General features: G+C 28.3%; 1 protein-coding gene across 2 annotated transcripts in view; it reads left to right on the top strand.

The window, feature by feature from the left end:
• The window catches only part of LOC106680391 (carbonic anhydrase 1), a 210,213-nt gene that overhangs the window by 37,841 nt on the left and 150,677 nt on the right, over positions 1-21,695 (top strand). Inside the window, exon 1 of one of the 2 annotated variants that reach the window (XM_014420082.3) lies at positions 1,453-1,562. The exons of the other annotated variant lie outside the window; for it this stretch is intronic. Coding sequence (XP_014275568.2) covers positions 1,508-1,562 — 55 coding nt within the window. The 5' untranslated portion in view covers positions 1,453-1,507. Of the gene's footprint in view, positions 1-1,452; positions 1,563-21,695 lie in introns of those variants that run through there. 2 annotated transcript variants of the gene reach the window in all.

Raw genomic sequence — 21,695 nt, forward strand, 5'->3', positions numbered from 1 at the left:
GTTTACATATATTTTCTTTCTCTCAATTTTATTTTTCTTTCCATATTTTAATTTTTAAATTATTAATAACTAATATATTCATACTTATTTGCATTATATAACTTCATTTTTATTTTATTTCTTTAATTATGTTATTTTACATACTTATTGGTAATTGAATAAGTAGGTAAAATATTTTATTTTCTATATTCATTAGTTGTTATCTTGTTCTGTTCTTAGCCCTGATGAAGGCTAGAAACTCTAATTAGTAACATCAACTAATTAATGAAATAATGTTGAGTTAAAGCCAACTCTACTTTTATTCTTATGATTATTTTCTAACAATACAACCTAAAATTACTTGTGTATGATGTAAAATGCTAAATGTATCAGTCAAAATTGATGAGTCTACCAACTATAGTCAGAGGGAATAAAAAATATTTTTTTATTTAGAACTCTATACTTTTAAAACATACTACAACACTAGAAAACCCCTAACAGAACATTATTTAAAGTATAGAAAATTGACTAAAATATGAGCCCTAACAGAGCTCTTTGCATTCAATATTTCTCTAAATACAATTTTTTAAATGCAACATTTCATAAAAAATGTACTGCAAAATCAGTAGTTAGTGAATTTATTGTGGTAAATCTATACCTCAGAAACTATGAGACGTTGAAATATCTAGTAGCACTTAAAGCTAGTTAATATGCTATAAAGTAGTTTATGACGTTTATCTTCGTATTACTGCTTCAAGATAAACGTCATAAACTATATTTCATGATATTTGCAAAAATAAATTGATTTCTAGTTGTTCGGACAAAATATATGGGAAATTCATATTCTTAGGCAAAAATCATAAAAACTACTTTATTGCACATTAAACTAGCATTAATTTGAGTGCTAATAGACATTCGTATGTCTCATGTTTTCTGAGATAAATCTATATCTATAGTAAACTTACTAACTACTGATTTTTCATTACGTTTTTTATGAAATGTTGCTTTTAATAAACTGTATCTCGGGAACTACTGAATGTAGCTGTTTATTAGGGTTCATATTTTAATAAATTTACTTTACTTTAAATGATGTTCTGTTTGGTTTTCTAAAGTTGTAGGTAGTTTCAAAGATACGGATCTCCGAATGAAAAATTAATTTTTTTTTTCATTTTGAAACAGCCACCATTTTGTATTTCCCTGTACTTGGCAGACTCATAAATTTTGACTAATAATTATAAGTCATTTCTATTAAAGTAATAAAAAAATTGGGTGAAATAACTAATTTTTTACACCGGAGTCTTGCACTTTTAGGTTCCGGTCATTGGGTCACAGCGGTTTTGAACATCATTCAGAATTATTTATAGCACTACCGTTTTGTGTTATCAGAACATAAAATGGAGTAATTATTCACTTATCAGGACTATGAATTGTGTTATTTCATCATTAGATTAATTGTTTTTTAAACTGATTTCGTCAATCAGAGTCATGTTGTCTGTATGATGCTGATTATTTAGTTCATTCTGTTTCCATGTTTCTTGGTTATGCGCTGATGAGGCTTAAGATGTTGGACCACTTTTATTCTAGTAAGTTTTCACAGTTCATTTAAGAATTGAATGAAATAATGATTTATTATTAAAGTATTTTATTTTAATCAGCCGCAATGTAATGCGTTATCTTGAGTGTTGAAAATGATATCGCCTTTTTGCATGATCTTTGAAACAGGGGTTTTAAGCAGATTTTAAAGCTTGGTTTAATTAGTTAAATGAAATGGATTTTAATCTAAATTTAAATAATTTGAATTTATATTGGTCTAGATTTATTTTGAATAAAATACTAAAAGAATACTTTTTATTATTTTATTTCATATACATAATTTTTTTTTTTATGAAAAACAACTTTAATAATTTTTATTTCATTACCAGATAAATTTAATATTTTTATCATTTTAAATTAAATTTTCTACTTCTTCAAAAAAAGAAAGAAATTTACAGATTGGTCCAAAATAATGAATTTTATGTTAATTAAAATTAAATTGGCATTGGGCCATTGACTAAATGTATTTTTTGGTAGCTTTTGAGGACTATATAATAAACCACCTTAAATATTGCTAAAAACGTACGTGACACCTATATTTATATATATATATATATATATATATATAAATGAAAATCTGGGCCAGTACAAATCTTTTCAGTACTTTGTACAGATGATCTGTTTCTTGAACAACGATTATACAAAGAGGAAATTAGTTTATGACCACGCTAAACCAACAGATATTCCCCCAATTAAGGGTACGCACAATAGAAAGACTGGATGGATGAGGTGGTCTCCTGACCCACAGGGTTGACTCACGTCTACTGTAAAAAATAATAATAATTATCTGTCACAACCGGATTCGAACCCGGAACCTGGGAATTAGTATCATAGCGCCTTACTGAGCTTCATGATCTTCAGTTTAACATATTATAGCGTGTTAAATGGAAAAACTCATGTTGAATCGAGAAATATTTCCTTCTTTCAGCATGTTAAAACGATATAACATATAACAAGGTTGAGAGTCTGTTACTAGATCTGCTAAATGGAGAATGATGTCACACAACAGACCAGCTGAACTCGTTACCATTTTCTTTGTTTTTGTGTTAGGTTACTTGCTCATAGTTTGTGATCTAATGTTGTGATTTTCTTCCTCACAAGTTTGAAGATCAAGAAGACATTCAGTAACCAAACTTTTACTTTTCACTTACTTTCGGTATTTTGTAATCAATTACTTTAATGAAAACTTAGAAGTAAACAATAACATGAAGCTTTAGTAGGGTTATAAAACAAGTGGCTCAGAAAATCCGCTTGGAGCTCTTATGCATTTAACATTTAACATGACTTTAAATAGGGCTGCTCACAATCCTATACTTATAACATTCAACATGGTGAAACAACACCGTTAATACCCCTATTATACACCTCTTCACCCTAAGTTTATCAACATATATATTTAATATGTTCATTATATTTAAATTCCTAAAGTGAAATAATTTATGTTATCTGTGATATAGTCAGCAGACAAATAAATTAATCACTAAACACTCCTCGGCTCAACAGTATTCTTAACCTGTTCTGCTGCCAAATGGAACAGAAAATTTATCTTAGAAAACCTCTTGTCTTCAGTTGGTTGATTAAGATTTAGCACCGAAACATTTTAAGAATATCCCATTGCCAGGCAGCGGTATAGTGACGCAGAAGTGGAAATAAGATAAAAGTAGTCAAAATCTTGTAGCATTCTTTTAAAGATTCAATTTTTTGTTTTGAAATGAAAATGAGCTATGGTCAAGCAAAATAAATATTCTTTAATCATGGTGTTTACCATAAAAGCATTTTTTATCTTTTTTGTGTTTCATTTTTATGATAAACAACTTTATTGTTGTTCATTTTTAAAATTATAAAATGTAAGAATTATAAATTATACTTTTTTTTTTGGTAATTTTTAAACTAATTTTGAAACTACAGTTCATCTTACTGAAATATATATTTTAAATATTTAGAACATCATTATTGTTTAATATATTATTCTTATAACTTTAGTAAAAAAAATTGTATTTATTTCGGAAAATTCTATTTTTTTTTTTTGTTATTTTAATATCTTTATTGAAATTTACAACAGTATATTATAATATATTCAGTAAATTTGATCTCAGTTATAATGTAGTGATACAGGCGTGTAGAGAACTACCCCTTGGTAGTACTCTAATGACGTTTTTAAACTAGCAGGTCTCGGGGCCATCTTCTTTTTAGGCGCCTCGGAGAATTGTCAAGAATGGATGAGGATGCAAGATTAAAAACTAGTGGTTTTGGGTGGTTAGGGAGTTCTTAATGATATCTGGTTCGAGATAGTTCGGTTACCTATGGAACATAAAGTATGATTTTATTTGTGACAAAGTAAGGAGCATTGAGGATTTTGGATTGTAAGGATTGAATACGTAAGGAATTCGAAGGTTTAGTGGAGCCCCAATTCTCAACTCCGTATGTTCAGATTGTCCTTATTACTGTCATGTAGATTATTTTTTGTAATGAATTGGAAGTTTAGACCGTTTGTTTAGTAAGTGCTGTAATAGTCGAAATCGACGTGTAGTTTCCTGTCTATTCAGTCTTGTGTGAGGATTCCAGGTTAATCGTTTGTCCAGATGTAGTCCAAGGTAGCGGATCTGTTCGACAGGGGTAAAAGCAACACCATTAAAGTATACTGTAGGGCAGTCAATAGGTTTACGACGAAGGGTAAAGTTGATTTAATGGGACTTATTTTTATCCTCCAATTACAACACCATTCTTCGAGGGCTGTGAAATGGGATTGGAGAGTTTTGGATGCAATGCGATTACACTTCAGAAAATTTACAACCAACAAATGTAGCTAGCTATATTTAAGTTCCATATGGCGTGTAGGACTCAAAGAAGGTCTTGAGCTGTCTGTGCAAAAATGCAGATTTCGTTGTTTTACCCACAACTAACATTAGAAATAGTCTATATTTGACCGTTCGTAACGACTAAGTTCTCCTCTCGTACACTTGTCCATCCGCTTGTGAAAATGCTCTGCCAACATAATCTATAGCTAATATTTTAAAGTTTTATTCAGCAGGAATCCCTTGTCTTCATTCCCTATTCTAGCATTGACGTCGCCTATGATGATTGTTATTCTATAACGATCATCAATCTCCTGCTGGAGGGTCTTAAATAATAATTATTTTTCTGTATTGGACGCTTGACTTACCCACTTATGCGGAAATTTTGAATATAACCATAAATCAAATTTCGATCTTTTAACTAACGAAATTTGTTTGCTGTGTCTTTCTGATCCCTCCTAAAAAAAAAATCGTAAAAAAATTAGTTAAAAAATAATATTTAATATAGATAATATAATAATTTGGTCAGAATCACGATCGACAGCCAGATTTTTATCCAACTTAGGGAACTTTATGCATTACCGAACCCACAGAGCTGACTCAAAGGCTATAGTGAAACAAATAATAATTATCTGCCACAACCAGATTCAAACCCGGGAACTTGGAGTAAGTATCTCCAAAAATTAGTTTTTCACTTACGAAAATATTTCTCTTTTTTTAATAATTTAAGACTTTTATAATTGATATTTATATATATTTTTATTACGGCTAAAATTAGAGGCAATAGTATATAAAATTTAATTTTACATATATAAAACGAGTTTAATTAAAATCTCTAAAGGTTTTTTTGAGAAAATTGTAAAAAGTATAGAATCGATTTTATGAAGAGGTACTTCTGCAAAGTCAATTTTAGCAAAACTTTGCTGTAACATCCCTGCTAGGCACCTACCTCAAATACATAATTTTTTTTCATACAACTTTTTGTTTCCGCTCTACGCTGACCACATACACTAAAAAAAAAACCATGTTGCGAAATTGTTTTTTGGACTCACCGGACCTGTAAACGTGTAATTCTGCCGACGATTCGGATACGAAATATTTCACAATCGGGATACTCCCCCTTACTGTATATTTCATACGAGTATATAGTAAGGTGAAAATAACCACGTTTTTTACCTTTTAACTTATCGAAGAAGTAAAATTTTGATCCCAAAACTAATCCACTCTATGGTTTCTTTATGAGATAAACAGTAACATGTGAATCGATTCATTATTTCTTACTCCTATCTTTAAAGACTATGAATTACATCTACATCAACAGTCAGCTACAGGCATCCTTCCATGGCTTCAGGCCAAAATTGTCGAGGCACTAAATTCGAATACAATCTAATTTAGGATTGATGTTTTACCATTCAACTATTGATTCCTGGGAGGGGGAGGGGGGGGGGTATATAGTTGTAAATTTACCGCAATGAATTGGGCAGTCGTTGATAATGTAAATGAAAAATAATTTCTAAATAACCAATTAGTAAAGAAAAAATTAGACCTAAATTAACGGAATGAGAAACAAAATTAGGTCGTAACTTCGTTTTGGCAGTTGGGATCGAGATCTGCAGAGTACAACCAACTTTCAGTGGGACAAACTTATAGTTCAAGTTCCGGGAAGAAAAAAAGGCAGTTATCTCACCCCAATTCTAGATTACTTCAATAAAAACTATGTATAATTACTAGTCAAAATTGATGAGTCTGCCAAGTATAGGTAGGGGGATTAAAAAATGGTGCCTGTTTCAAAACCATAAAAAAACCTTGATTTTTCATTCGGAGCTCTATATCTTAAAAACTACCAACAACACTAAAAAATCTAAGAGAGCATTATTTAAAGAAGAGTAAATTTTCTGAAATATTAGTCCTAAAAGAGCTATTTAGGTCCAATAGTTCTCGAGATATAGCTTTTTAAAAAGCAAAACTTCTTAAAAATCTACTGAAAGATTAGTAGTTAGTTAATTTATTTTGAGAAATCTATATCTCAAGAACTATGTGACGTACAGATGCCTATTAGCACTCAAATTAAAGCTAGTTTAATGGGCTATAAAGAAGTATATGACCTTTACCTTTGTAGGAATAGTAGTTTTCATGATATTTGCTAAAATAAATTGATTTATAGTTGTTCGAACAATAAATTTGATTTATGAAAAACTTTATTTCAGAAACTATTGGACGTAATGATGTCTGTCAGCGTTCAAATTGAGCTAGTTATATTTACTACGAAATAGTTTTTATTTATCTTCGTAGGAGTTGTCATTTTTATGATATTTGACAAAATAATCTCAAAAAATGTTAAATTTTAGTTGTTTGTATAAAATGTTGGATTTTTGAAAAAAAAAATCTCTAGATCTATAAAATACATATATGTCTGCCAACACTCAAAATAAAGGAAATTTAATTTACTGTAAAGTAGGTTATGACACTTATCTTCGTAGGGGTAGTTTTTATGATATTCACGTATGAATATAAATTTGGTAAATGAAAATGTGTCCGAGCAGTTATAAATCTATTTATTTTAGCAAATTTCATGTAAACTATTACTCCTACGAAGATAAACATCATAAACTACTTTATAGCTCATTAAACTAGCTTTAATTTGAGTGCTAATAGACATCTGTATGTCAAATGGTTTTTGAGATATAGATTTTTCAAAATAAATTCACTAACTACTGATGTTTTAGTACGTCCCATAGAACATTTTTATGAAATGTTGCTTTTTAAAAATCTATATCTCGAAAACTATTTAACGGGAATAACTCTATTAGGGCTCATATTTTAGCAAATTTACTCGTCTTTAAAAGACGTTCTCTTAGGTTTTCTTGTGCTGTTCCTACTTTTTAAGATATAGAGCTCAGAATGAAAAATTAGGTTTTTTTTATCGCTTTGAATCAGCCCCCATTTTTTATTCCCCCTACCTATACCTAGCAGACTCATCAATTTTGACTATTAATTATACATAGTTTTCATTAAAGTAATCAAAAATTGGGGTGAGATAACTGCCTTTTTTTCTCCTCTTGGGCTCTTGTACTAGTTGTAGGAGTTGTGGTTTTCATGATATTGGCTAAAATAAATTGATTTCTAGTTGTTCGGAAAAAATTAGTGCTATTACCCTGGGTATCGAAACGAGGTAAGTTCGTACTTGAGCTTACATTGTGACTTTTGAATATTATTATAATAAAATGAACCAACTAATTATTTTCAAGGGCTTTCTATGGAGATATATTTATTAACAAAGTGTCGTATCAATAGCCTACTAAATTGGAACATTTAAGTTATAGTCTGCACTTGCACTTACTTAACTTATACAGATAGTGAAAAAAAAAAATCTTCTACTTAAGTTAAGGTTATTTAATCTCCACTTGTAACTGTCATTAATACATGATTGACACTATCGCTGTCACTCATCCGGTAACTAAAAATCAGACAGAATGGTTACGGTTCAATGTCAGTGACCAGCATAGATTATTTCTTCTTTTAACTGATATGAAAATATTTATCGTAAATTTATTATGTAATTCAACAAATTGTTTATGTAAATAATATGTTACCAAAATAGTACAGTTAATTTTAACTTGTAAAATTTAATGAGCAATCTATGTTAGTGTGTCCACTCTTCGGAGTATCTACCTTACCTTTCACGTGGATTAAGTTTTTCGGACGCGAGGTCCGCACAACATCTGTCCTGTTGCGCAACATTGTAATTTACTTCGAAGAAGTTACGAAATGCTTTTTTGCATTTTATTTGATTTTATGTATTCCATATCCTCCAGTCCCTCCCACTGGTAAAACGTTTATAAAAACAATTTCGTAATTACCTTGGTTCAGTTAAGTAGGGATGTTAGTTAGTAAGCATATATAAATAGTTCTGTTCTATGATTTTTGTGCAAGAAAAACATTTTACAAAATACCGGACCATCATTGTGTTACATATGCAAAATTAGAACTTGATTTTGGATTGTAAGGATTTTTTTTTTTAACAATTGATTATGGGCGGTATAGTCTCATGCCAAAGACACCCCAACTATATACAATGTTATAAATAAAACAAAAAATTAAGATATGATAAATAGATTAAAATAATAATTGTTAGCAAATGGTAAAAGTAAAGTCTATAACAAAAACAATGACATAATAATTGACTCCTAATAGAAAAAAAATGAAAGTGAATTTAAGAAAAAGACGAACAGAAAAAAAAAGAAATTAAGATAAAATGTTAGATTGACACTAACAGAACTGATAAATATAGGATTATTCTAGTATTATATTATAATAATACTGTAAATTATAGAATTATAACAGGATATCCTGCAACAGTCTTCGGCTGTGGTTGTATTTTTTAAGTTATAGGTCACTGTTTACGTTATAGTTAATTTTAACTTGTAAAATTTAATGAGAAATCTATGTTAATGTGACCACTCTTCGGTGAATCTATGTATATATAAATAGTTCTATTCTAAAGTGTATACATATTGGGACCAAAACTGATTTTTATGCAAGATAAACATTTTACAAAATACCTGACCATCATTGTGTTATATATGCAAAATTGTTAGTGTGTAGATTTGTTAGGTAGATAAATTTTAAATATGTTCAAACAATTGTTGTTTATTTGTTCTTATATCTATTGTTTTCTAGAGGTATTTAATAAAGTTATTTACAAGTGTTAATACTGAAATCAGTCTTCTGCGAACAGGCTGTAGTCAGTCTTAACATCAGTCATTTTCAAAAAACGCCATTGAATAACTGCAACAATTTTATAGCATTTTATTTTACAACACTATTATATAAACTCTATAAAAAGTAATATTAGTTTTAAATAGGGATTTTTTTTTTTATATAGTTGTCTTTATTAACAAACAATATTAATATTTTATTTCATGTATTCTATCTAGCGATATATTCTAACATTCAATAATTCTAGATCTTCATTATATCGTATTTATTACTGTATTATTACTGTATTTTTTTTTTTTTTAATTATTATGAAAAAGTGTTTCCTAAATCGAAATGATAAAAATTTAGTTTACACCTCATTTTGTTGAGCATTCCATTTTAATAAATATTAAAATTTTTTTATTTGGAAACATTTATAGTAATATTATACTTTCAATACCTCCAATCTCCTATATTGATAATTTTCGCAATTCTTTACAAAATAACATAGCAAAATTATCTACCTTTTTGAGAAAATTTAATTAAAGTATTTTTTCATTTTATTTTAAAACTTAATTTTGCTTGCTATCAGATTAGACTGTGAGTGGGTAGCTCAATGGTAAGGCAATGTACTACTAACTCTAAAGACCCAGGTTCGAATTCGGCAGTGGCAGATAATTATTTTCTGTTTCACTGTAGCCGTGAGTAAGCCCTGTGGGGTACTATACTGTAACAGATTTCATTTAATTTAATACGATTAAATTATTAGAGATTGATTCATAATAATGTTTTAAGCAAGAATAAGTTTTAATATAAATAAAATAAAAATAATAAATCTTTGAAATCTATTTTCTGGAACTTATTAAAATCAAGATAAGACACCACTAATATATACAATATACTATTGCACAAACAATATTAATATTATATTTCATGTATTCTATCTTTACTCATTATAACTTTTAGGCGATAGATTCTAAAATTCAATAATTCTAGATCTTCGTTATATCATATTTATTACTGTATTCTTATTTTTTAAAAATTATTATGAAAAAGTGTTTCCTAAATCGAAATGATAACAATTTAGTTTACACCTATATACATACATATATATATATATTACATATTACCACATCGCTGATGAAACAAACCTTAACAACTGTACATTTCAAGTTTTTTCGTCTCATCTCATCTTCTGTAACTTACAAATTTTTTTATTATCAATTGTGATATTCAATTATACAGTTCCAACTAATCAGAATAATTCATTTTTTTTCCAGTTACGAAACTATTCTCTCGTTCTCTCACGAGTTCGCAGTCCTTGAAATGACAAGTATGAAGACAAGTCAATAGCTATTATTTTATTTTTTTTTCTAGATTTGAAAACTCCATGTATGGCCGGATGTAATTATATTGTCGAGAATTGCCAATGTGACAGGTTAATTAACAAGCAAGTTTGGAGACATCTCTGCATGCTTTTAATTTTATTTTTAGAAACCTATGTTTTTCTCACTTCCTAATATCTAAGCGGATCATGTGAATCTTCACAGCTCTTTCATGACAGTTTATATATATATTTATTATTATATATCGATTGGAAAGTGGCCCTATAATATCAACAGTAAACCCTGACAGAGGAACTTCTAAGCCAGGTATACACGTTTACAACTTGTAAATACCTATGAATGCTTGCTAAGCATAAATAGAAACAAACATCGATATCCACACACTTGTATAAGGAAACTTAAATATCGGCAAAGAAGATGATAGATGAAAAAAATCCATAGAAATGATATTATATAGCCTTTATAACCGTTAATAAATTTTCGTTCTTGTATTTTAGTAAGATATTTATTAATTTAGTTACCCAGGCATATAATATTACTAAAAATGTATATTTGTTCAAAAATAAATGCTAAAGTTATTTAATGATTTAAACACTGTATTTACCCCAAATTGACAGAATTTTAAAATACAAAATATTTTTGGAAATTTCTTTTAATTTATCAAAGACCAGTGAACAAATTATATTAACTTCTGTCCTCAAGACTGTTACTAGAACTTGTTTAGATGATATTCTTATTTGTTAAATAAATCAAATGGTATCCTTATTAAGTCTCAGCATTCTTTATTATATCAATAGTCCAACGTTTCGGCTACTACAGACATCTTAAAGGACAATCTTAAAATATAAATTCTCACCTCACATCAAATTAATTCTGCTCAGGTCATTAATTACATGTCAAAATCACCCTATCTTTTCAAAACTTCATTTATTTATAAAACTTTTTATTAATAGTGACATTAGTTGATAGTGTAGTTAATCAAAAATCAAAAAGTTTTAAAAATGAAAAAAAAAAAAAACTATTGACTTGTCTTCATACTTGTCACTTCAAGGACTGCGAACTCGTGAGAGAACAAGAGAATAGTTTCGTAACTGGAAAAAACTTGAATTATTCTGATTAGTTGGAACTATATAATTGAATATCACAATTGATAATAAAAAAAAAATTGTAAGTTACAGAAGATGAGGTGAGACGAAAAAACTTGAAATGTACAGTTGTTAAGGTTTGTTTCATCAGCGTTGTGATAAAATTTATATATATATGAATATATAATACATATATACCACAGTGCGATAAGATATATATTAAACATTCATTGTAGTCTTATGAGGTTTTCTCAAGTAGCGTATGTACTAGTGGTTCTTATCTTGATTTCAATAAATTCAAGAAAATGGATTTCAAAAATTTTTTATTTTAATTTTATTTATATTAAAACTTATTCTCGCTTAAAACATTATTATGAATTAATCTCTAGTAATTTAATCAAATTAAATTAAATGAAATCTGTAACAGTACAGTACCCCACAGGGCTTACTCACGCCTACAGTGAAACAGAAAATAATTATCTGCCACTGCCGAATTCGAACCAGAGTCTTTAGAGTTAGTAGTACATTGCCTTACCATTGAGCTACCCATGTTTTAATTAAATTTTCTCAAAAAAGGTAGATAATTTTGCTATGTTATTTTGTAAAGAATTGCAAAAAATATCAATTTTTTCATAAAGAATAAATACCAGTCTCAAGAAACTGAAAAAATTATATATAAAGATATTACAATTGTTCTTGGACTTGAAAGTTGATTCTAATCATGAAAGTTACAGTATAGTCGTAGAAATTAAAATTAAGTTTTGCTCAATATCTTTGAAGATGGAACCTCATTGTTTTGATTCCACTTTACCTGTCTGGTCAAGTTCAATCCTTATCGATCCAGAACCTTTGCTACATCTCCTGTTTTAGGGCCCACCACGTGGATCCTTTAGTATCCATGTATTTTCATCACTCATGCATTTTAACATCCATCAAAGAGAGTCGGTCTGTCGAGGAGAAGATATATAGTGTGTCGAGATCGGTGGACCATGGACTAGGAAGTGGTAGTAGAACTCAAGAGCAACAAAACTGTTTATATAAACCATGGTCTAATTCTTCACAGGAAACCAGAAAATTCAAGTTTTGTGTTTTTTAAGAAAAGCTACGTTTTTTTGTTGAATATGATGGATAAATAAAAAAAAATTCAATTTTATATTCATTTCATATTTTTAAGTTGAATTATTTCAAATAGCATTATAGCAAACTAGACAAAATTGTTTTCAAAATCCAGTAGAATTTGAATTTGAGTTGGTTTAACGCAATCACGAACATTTTGCGGATGTTGAAAAAACTCCTCCTCTTTATCCAGTAAAAATATGGATCTCTCTCTATCCTTCTTTTCTTTAGAATTCTGTTTATTTCGGTTTGTCACAATGGAAAGATCTAGCTCATCCGATGGTTGAGCAGTTCAAATCTGACTCCAGAAAAGAGCGGCTTTCCAATCGCAAATAATAAAGATCTCATAACCTGATAAATCGTGTAAAGACCTTGAAACGTTGTACTAAATTTTTAAAAAAATTAATAAAAAATTGATTAAAAAGCCCCATAAGAAAAATTTCACCTCAACATTCAAATATGTAACCGATCAATATAATCATTCTGGATAAATTTTTAATTATTTTAATGTAATTTTTTTACTTAAAGCATACAAAAATTTTTCTTGTACGCAGTTGCCTTCTTTGTTAACCACAATTTCTAGCATAAGTCCGAATTGTGCTCTGCATTCCTCACTCCCACGGCTGTTCAAATTCTCCCAGTCATTTCTTGAAGAGATGGTTCAATGCACCCATTGTTGAAATGAAGAATAATTATTGTAATTGACAATAATTATAGTCTGGCCTTGTAAGATGTTAGATAAAATCGAAATTTTCAATGTCAAAAATTACCAATTTTTTAATAGCAACAAATACAAATATATTTCTAAATTTACAAAAGAAAAATTCGTAAAATCAAGAGAGAAAAATATTATATTTCTATGTATCATTTATTCTTTTATATGAATTAAATGTACCAAATCACTCTATCAGTAAATAAAAATTTTTAAATATATAAAATTTATTTAAGGTGAAGATAAATTTGTTAAATTTAAGGAAAAAATTGTTTCGCCAATTTTAATTATAAACAAAATGTTCGACGTTTTGTGTTTGAAATTTATTATTGCAAAAAATTCATGTTCAAGCTCAATTTTTATAGATCAGTTAATTGTTTAGAATTTGAAGAGAAATCTGATGATCAACAAATTATTATATTCAACATTTATGTTATTCCTTTATCAACACATATATTATCCGTTTCCACGTGTTAAGTTGCTTAATGGTTTAATTTTATGCGTTTATTTGGAATAAAAATTTGTATTATTATTAAATATAATTTCCGATTTTTATTAGCGTACATTAGGTTTTTTTTTTAAATATAATATGATGTATTTTCAAAATAAAATATTTCTAAATGAATAAAAATATTTATTTCCGATTTTTTTTTTTCCTGTTTTATAGCGTTAATAATTAAAATCAATTTCAGATAATTTAAATGTAATTTTTGATTCGATGATTATTGATTAACCTTATACAAATTAATTAATAACAAGAAAAATGGTTCGGTGGTGTTCAAAAGTAGCTTAAAAGAAATATATTTTTAAGACACTAATTTTCGAAGTACTTTGCAGGTGGTTATCTGAGCTGAGAAAATTGTGGGATCACAAAAAACATTTTTAAGTCCGTAGGTTATTACATACCATAATTGTCACAGACATGATCAAATCATCAAAATCAAGTTGTCTATTAAATAATTTTTTAATTAAATTTTTCGTACCTTTATTTAACCATCTTCTTATGTTTTTTTATTCATTATATACAAAATAAAATTTCCATAAAGCCTCCCTTACACGGTCAATATTTATTTTTGTCAATATTTTGTAACAATAATATTGACCGTGTAAGGGGGTCTTAAGGTTAGTACACACACATTGTTTTTTTTTTAATGTTTTTTTTAATAACAAGACTTGTTTTATTTTTGATATGATTCACCCCCTTCCCCTATTTGTTTACTCATTACATCAGACATAATATCTGTATACCAATGACATCGCCGGCACCGTTCCGATTGCGTAGTATTTATGACCTTGCTTACAGCTGTTGATAGCATTAGGGTGATTCACTACTCAGCTGACTAAACATCAGCGAAGTATCGTCCGAAGAATGGCTGCCTATTTAGTAGATTAATAAAATGAATGGTTTCATTTCTTTTTTACGGTTGTATTGTTCCTTGACCAACAATGATATGTGGTCAGTACTCAAGTTCAACCGATTTTATGTTTAAATTTTGACTCCGACCAACTAAAAGATTAGGTACTTACTTGATTGAATCTGACTCCATTGGGCCATCTAACTCCGAAGACATTCCACCTGTACCCGAGTTCCAGAGTTATAATTATTTATTTTTGTGCAATAAAAAAATAAATAATGTGTAGTAAAAAACACAAAATTGTGCAGTAAAAATTCAAAATATGTATAAACAGCCAAATCTTGCAACAATCACCTTTATCGTTTAATTTTTATTTATTTTATTTATTGTTACACTGAATAATAAAAAAAAATTGCTATTTTGAAATGTACAATTTCTTATCAAAGTATAGTGGTAAATAGAATGTTCTATGAGCCATGCACCAGATTTTTAAACAAATATAAATAACGAGACCGAAATTTATTTACAACCTCAAATTAAAATCTGCAGTGAATAATTATCCTTCAATACTACAACAATTTAGTTATCTGAAGAATTACAAATCATATTGACTAATAGCCTTGATAAAATTATTTTTATTTTTCTATTTATAATTTTTATTTATTCATTAAGAAAATTTAATCAAATACGGTCCGACCAGATAACATCTATCGATCGAATCCTAAATAACACATAAAACCGATAGACATAAGGGAAATTTATACAAGTAAAATTTTGACCATTAAGGTGTTGTGCAAGGTATTACAATTTATAAGCTAGATCAGTACAATTTGAATTTATCTCCTGTGACAAAACCAATAATTCAATTAACAAATACTACAATAAATAATACAGTAAAAAAAAAAAAATAATGACTTCCCTATATGATATAACCAAAACAAATTTTTAATGCGAAATAAAATTATACAAGTCCAGAAATTTATTGTTTAACGTTTATAATCACAAAAATAATCAAACTATATTTTAAATTAGTCGAAATATGTTAAAATTATGGTATAAATTTTTGTTTTTTTACAATCATTTGATTTTTATTAAGAATTTTGATCTAAAATTAAATATTTGTCATCGTTAGATGTTATCGATAATATGCGATGGATAAACAATGTCTGAGACACTGATTCCAAATATTCACAAAATCCCAGACTTTTATCTAATGTTATTATTCAATTCGCAGCTTATAGAACTATGGACGTTGTTAATAAAAACATTCAAGATAAGGTTTGATTTATAGTACGATAATCATATATTTCTAATTAATCTATTCTGACCCCAGCCGAGGTTACGTCAATTATAGCGGGATAGTTAAGATATCCCGGTTTCCTTTTTTTTTATCTGTTTACCTTCAAATTGTAGATTTTTTTAATATATTGATTTACATAATTTGCTAGTTGATTACATCTTAATTAACTGGGAGTCAAATAACTACCAATTTTATTCAAATTTCTATTACTCATACGTTAGGGACCGTTTAAAAAATGTAATTACATTGCTTGACAATATTTAGGTTAGGTTAACAAATATTATTGGGTCCAGTTTATATCTGATAATGAATACATTTATGGACGTCTTGCTAAATTCATTTTGTTTTATCCTAGATTGTTCTGGACATTTTTTACAAAAAGTCACCGTATCATGTAATATAATACAAAACACCGTAATGATACATCTATTTAAATTTATGCACGCAATTTTCAGGTGTTCTCTACTAAATTAAGTATTCAGGCTGTAATAAAAGTGCTAATTTTATTTAAAATCCTTTTAGTTCAGACATTAGGGATTGTTCCAAAAGAAATAAATATGTTGACGCAGAAACGTCTTTTGCCTAAAATATTTCTATCTGTACAGGATGATTAACTATTTATGGTTTAATTGCAAAAATAGTATAAAGAATCAATTATAAAATAACAATGATAATAAACCACGATAGAAAAAATAAAAAGTACAAAATTATGGTTAGAAAACCTAAGTTTGTAATAAAGGAAATAAAAGTTTTATAACACGTTATTTAAAAGTAATAACAACGAAACGTGGGAGAAAGAAGTAAAAAATGATATAATGTAAAGGGAAAATAAAATAAATTGATATTACAAATCAAAATACTTACCTAGAATCACAAACAGAATAAAAAAAAAAAAAAAACATTAAACTGGATAGTGGGAGCGAGTAGCTCAATGGTAAGGCACTGTGCTACTAACTCCAAAGGACCCGAGTTCGAATCCTCCGGGATCCATCCAACCTCATGAAGTGGGTGGGTACTCCAGGTATCTACTCGATCACCTGACATCCAAATAACAGCTGACTAGGGCTGTAACTTATATATTGAGGCATATATAAAATATAGGGCTTCCATGAATAAATATTTGTATTAATAATAATCCTCTAATATTTTGATGCAACCTTCTAACGGTATGTTTATAAATATTGACTCTATATCCACGCTGACTATTTTAGTATCGTTTTCTGTTATGTTTATAGTTCCTAGGATATATTTAATTCTAATGAATTCTTTAGGTCGTAATTATTATCTTTATTCAGTTCATTAAGTGTATTTTTAAAATATTTGGATAGCACTTTGATAATTCCAATCTACCATATTGGCAAAAGTTTAACCTAGGGAAAATTCTAATAAAAAGAGCCAAAGATTTGACAGAATAATAACATTTTATTAAATATAAAATTGGAAATTTATATTTTAGAAGAAAATTTTTATCCTATAAGAATAATTTACGAAATTCAGCATAATAAATGTGAAAAGGAATAGGTAGGTTCTTAAAGGCGAAATTCATAGATGAAAAAATAAAACATAATGAAAATGAAATATGCAGGAATCAGAAAGAAAAGAAAATAAGAGAATGACCATTACAAATATAATGTCAACATGGTGGAAAAAGAAAACAGTAGGGAAGACGAGGACCAAAATAAAAATATTTATTAACCGAAAACAACGGGTTAAGATTTTACAAAATTAAATACATACGGCATTTAATAGAAAACATTAAAAAAAAAAATCAATAGAATATGATCACGAAAATATAAAATTAGGAACTTATAGTGATATTAAACTCCAAAAATATTTGAATAATACGAAAGACAAAATTGGAATGATGGACAAAATGAATGTGGTGTACAGAACAGACCGCAATGATTGCGATAAGATATATATCTGAAAAACCTAAACAAATAAAAATGGATAAGATAATGAAACAGCACATAAGCAATTGTAAAAGTAACAAAAACAAAAATAGTACAGCGTTGGCCCATTACAAAATAATAAGCAAAAATAATTTCAATTTTGAAAACTCCAAAATTTTAGATATAGAAAATAAGAGAATAAAACAAGCTATTTATATCATAAAAAATATTAATAGGGTCGCAACTTTTATGATCGATGAGGTAAAATTGAATAGCCATTATGCAGACATCATTAATAACTTAAATAGTTAGTAGTATGGAAAGTAAAAAGGAAAATAAACAAAAACGAGAATTGATAAATATGTGGAAGGCTCAGCATAATGCAAACGTAGGAAGAATTAGAACAAAGGTCAATTTCGTTTCAGTTTAATAAAGATACCGATAAGTTAGCCAGCAGTTTTTCAAAATGACGAAGTAAAATTTATGGACTTTATACATAGGGAGCCAGAAAGAGAAAAAATATTATTGTTATAATAGGGTAATTTATATAAATGTTTAACTAATATTTAAATAATAATTGTTATATAGGATTTATTATTATATTATTGATATATTGTTTTTCAAATTTATAACTCCGAAACTTTCGTTGTAGAGTAAATATTGTTTAAATTAAAGGAAAAATCACTAAATATTGATAAAGTAATTACATAAAAATGTAAAAATGGCCGGCTTTTCTAAATTCATGTAGAGATTGCTATCAATATAAAATATCTTAATATAAGTTTGTATAATATAAATCTGAAAGTGCATATAAAGATTGATAAGGTCTAACTGCTTTTAATATAATAATTCGTAGATGGGCTAGGTTGTCTGAAACGTCTAGAATATTCAAATAAAGGATATAAGAAGTAGTGAGGAATTTTTCACTTGAAAATAAAATAAATAAGTACAAATTTATTTTTTGGGGCTTTTTCTTTTATGAATACTCTAAGGAAGCTGAGATATAAATTCCAATCCTTTTTGACAGTGGGTAGAAAATGCAGAATTCCAAAATCTGGTGCTCGGAAGCACTTTTATTACCATAAAACATCTTCATTCATAAATTTAAAAAGTTTATTTCTCGAAAAATATTTAAGATTCATTAGTAGAATTTTGCATGGTTAATAATAATGGACAATGGAACAAATAAAATCCATTTTAATAAAGAAAAAATTAATATATTGAGTGGATCGCCTAAACAAATTTTAAAAATTAATGTTTAATTTATTTTGCCTTATAGTTTATATGATGTACATTAACTCCTTAAATTCTATATCTTTGCTAGTAGGAATTAAATTTATTTTCTGACACAATTTATCTTGTTTGCCAGTTTTCGCATTTTTCAAAATTCTTAAGTTTATACTGGATCTTCTTTTCTTTTTTCTAAAAAATGTTTCAATAAAGCAAATAGGTAATGATAATTTATTTTAAATAAAAATTTATTTGAAGCTTATGAGCTCCTTAGGAATAAAAAGTACTCGCATGAATTAGAGAACAAATTAGAAATGGAGTAAAAAAATGGGGTCATGGTTATAAGAAATTTTAGCTCAAGATGAGGAGTGTCAAACATCCAAGGACTTCAGATTGAAATGATAAAGTTAATTCCGAGAACGCAGGCGTAACCACTGAAGGGTGTATCTTATCCGGGCATTAGTTATTAAGGCTCTTATTTATTATTTATAACCACTAATATGTTAATATAAGCTGACAGGTGTCATGGACTATTATCGTTTTGATTTTCTAAGGATTTTAAGAGTAATGTTTCAAGTTTATGGAAAATCGGATAAGAACCAAAAATAGAATGTAAGAAGTGGATTTTTTTAAACAAATAACTTAAAATCGTAAATCCGAGTATGTAGAAGAAATGAGAGTTTATGAATGATGAGACAAACAGGATGTTCTCGCCTTTTTATTTTATTTTAAAATTCAAACTTCGTTGCTGATGAAGATGGCATACAAAATAATAATGAGCTTCCTTTATTGTCATTTTAGCTTATATGAAGATGGCATGTCTCAGTCAGAATCTAAAATTACAACTGATAATTTTTAATATTTCTTGTTGTACTACTAATAAAGTAATTGGTAAGAGTAAGAAGGGTACTGGTTTTTTTTTATAACAAAAAAAAGTATAATAATATTTATCAACAATTTCATATTCACATCTCTTTCCCATCTCAATTAACATTGTTAATATATTAAAATGACGAAATTGTGCGATAAGGTAACAAATCTGTGTATTATTTATATCTTTATACTTTCTTGAGACTGGTCATTATTGTTTAAATAAAATAAATTTTATCCAATATTAATCTCTACGCAGCCTATATTTCTTTATAAATCCGACGTTTTTATTTTTAATTTTAGAACCACTTAAATTAAAAAAAACATTTATGCAGGCTATTCTGGCCAGTTCAATAATTTCAGTCCAAAATTTCCCTTTTTTTGTCAAATGTTCACATTAAATTAAAACTGTTAATCATAGCCAATTTTCACTATTATACAAAATATTGCTGTCAGAGTTATCTTGAAATAACCAAAATATTCTAACCATGGGGTGGGTCAGGTTTTCGTTACGCGGGACCACCAAAAATAAAAGTCAATCCTGGGGCGGGATTCGAACCACTGTTGCTGCAGTAACGAGCCAAAGTTGACTATTTAACTCCCTCGGCCACAAACAACCCCGTTAATTTGTGATAACGGAATTAACACTTGACAATGGTAATAATAGGTTGGTTACCTGTAACCCCGGGAGGTCATCAAAATGTTGCAAGTGGTTGGCCTAGGTCATTTTTGTATTTCAACTGATAAATTCAACTTCTAATCCCTGGAAGCAGGTTTACTACTCTAAATTTGTTAGGTTTACTTTAAAAAAACATTCATTGAAGGAGATAAATTAAGAAATTTTAGGAATATCTACTTTATAACTGGAATCAATAGGATAAAAATGTTTATAAACTTCATTTAATTTGAAGCTAAGGTGACCTGCTGTCTTAACAGTTTTTAAGTAACTTTTAACAAATGCTAAAATTAAATAACATTTTAAAAATTACAGATAGTTAATAAGAAACACATCGACATGACCGCATAAATCTAATCCTTATAAGGGATGGATCTTAACGGTCGGATTCAAAGGAATATTTGTATTTATGGGGATTCTATTTTAAGGTTGATCTATTGAATTATAAATAGATTTAATGGCGGACATAAAACTGTCTAGTGGAGTTTTTAATCGATCTCATAGTTTGTTAAATATTAAAATATTCTACAGAAATTTTTATGACTGCAATACATTGATCCTCATTCATAAACTCGTAAATCTTCAAAGACACTGACAAGCCTGATCCATCACGAATCCTGTATGAAGGTTGACAAGTTGTAATTACAGTATACATTAGATCGCCATGTAATTTGATCCCTTCCTTCCTCGTAATACCCCTCAATTATATTAAATTATGTATTATTACAATTAAAATTACACAATAGTTGTTCGCAAAATAGCTTCATTTTTGCTCCAATTAGAGGAAGTGTATTCTTCGTGGTGAAGGACAGCAGGAAAACTGTAGTTTCTGCAGTGTTTGCTGTTGGTCCCAAGACTAGCACTTTTTTTATTTTATTTTTTTATAAAAGCTATGCTGTTCGTTTCGACGAAACTTCCTTCTGTAAACAGTGTAAGCGTTGGATCGTGATGAAGTTCACCTTCAAGTCTGTGAGATTTTTTATTTTGTAGCTTCATACTTATTTTCTAGAACCCGAAATGTAATGTGGATAATAGAAATATATATATA

The sequence above is a fragment of the Halyomorpha halys genome, unplaced genomic scaffold, assembly GCF_000696795.3.
Source record: "Halyomorpha halys isolate HHAL.00 unplaced genomic scaffold, Hhal_1.1 Scaffold258.1, whole genome shotgun sequence".
In the NCBI taxonomy this organism is placed as follows: domain Eukaryota; kingdom Metazoa; phylum Arthropoda; class Insecta; order Hemiptera; family Pentatomidae; genus Halyomorpha; species Halyomorpha halys.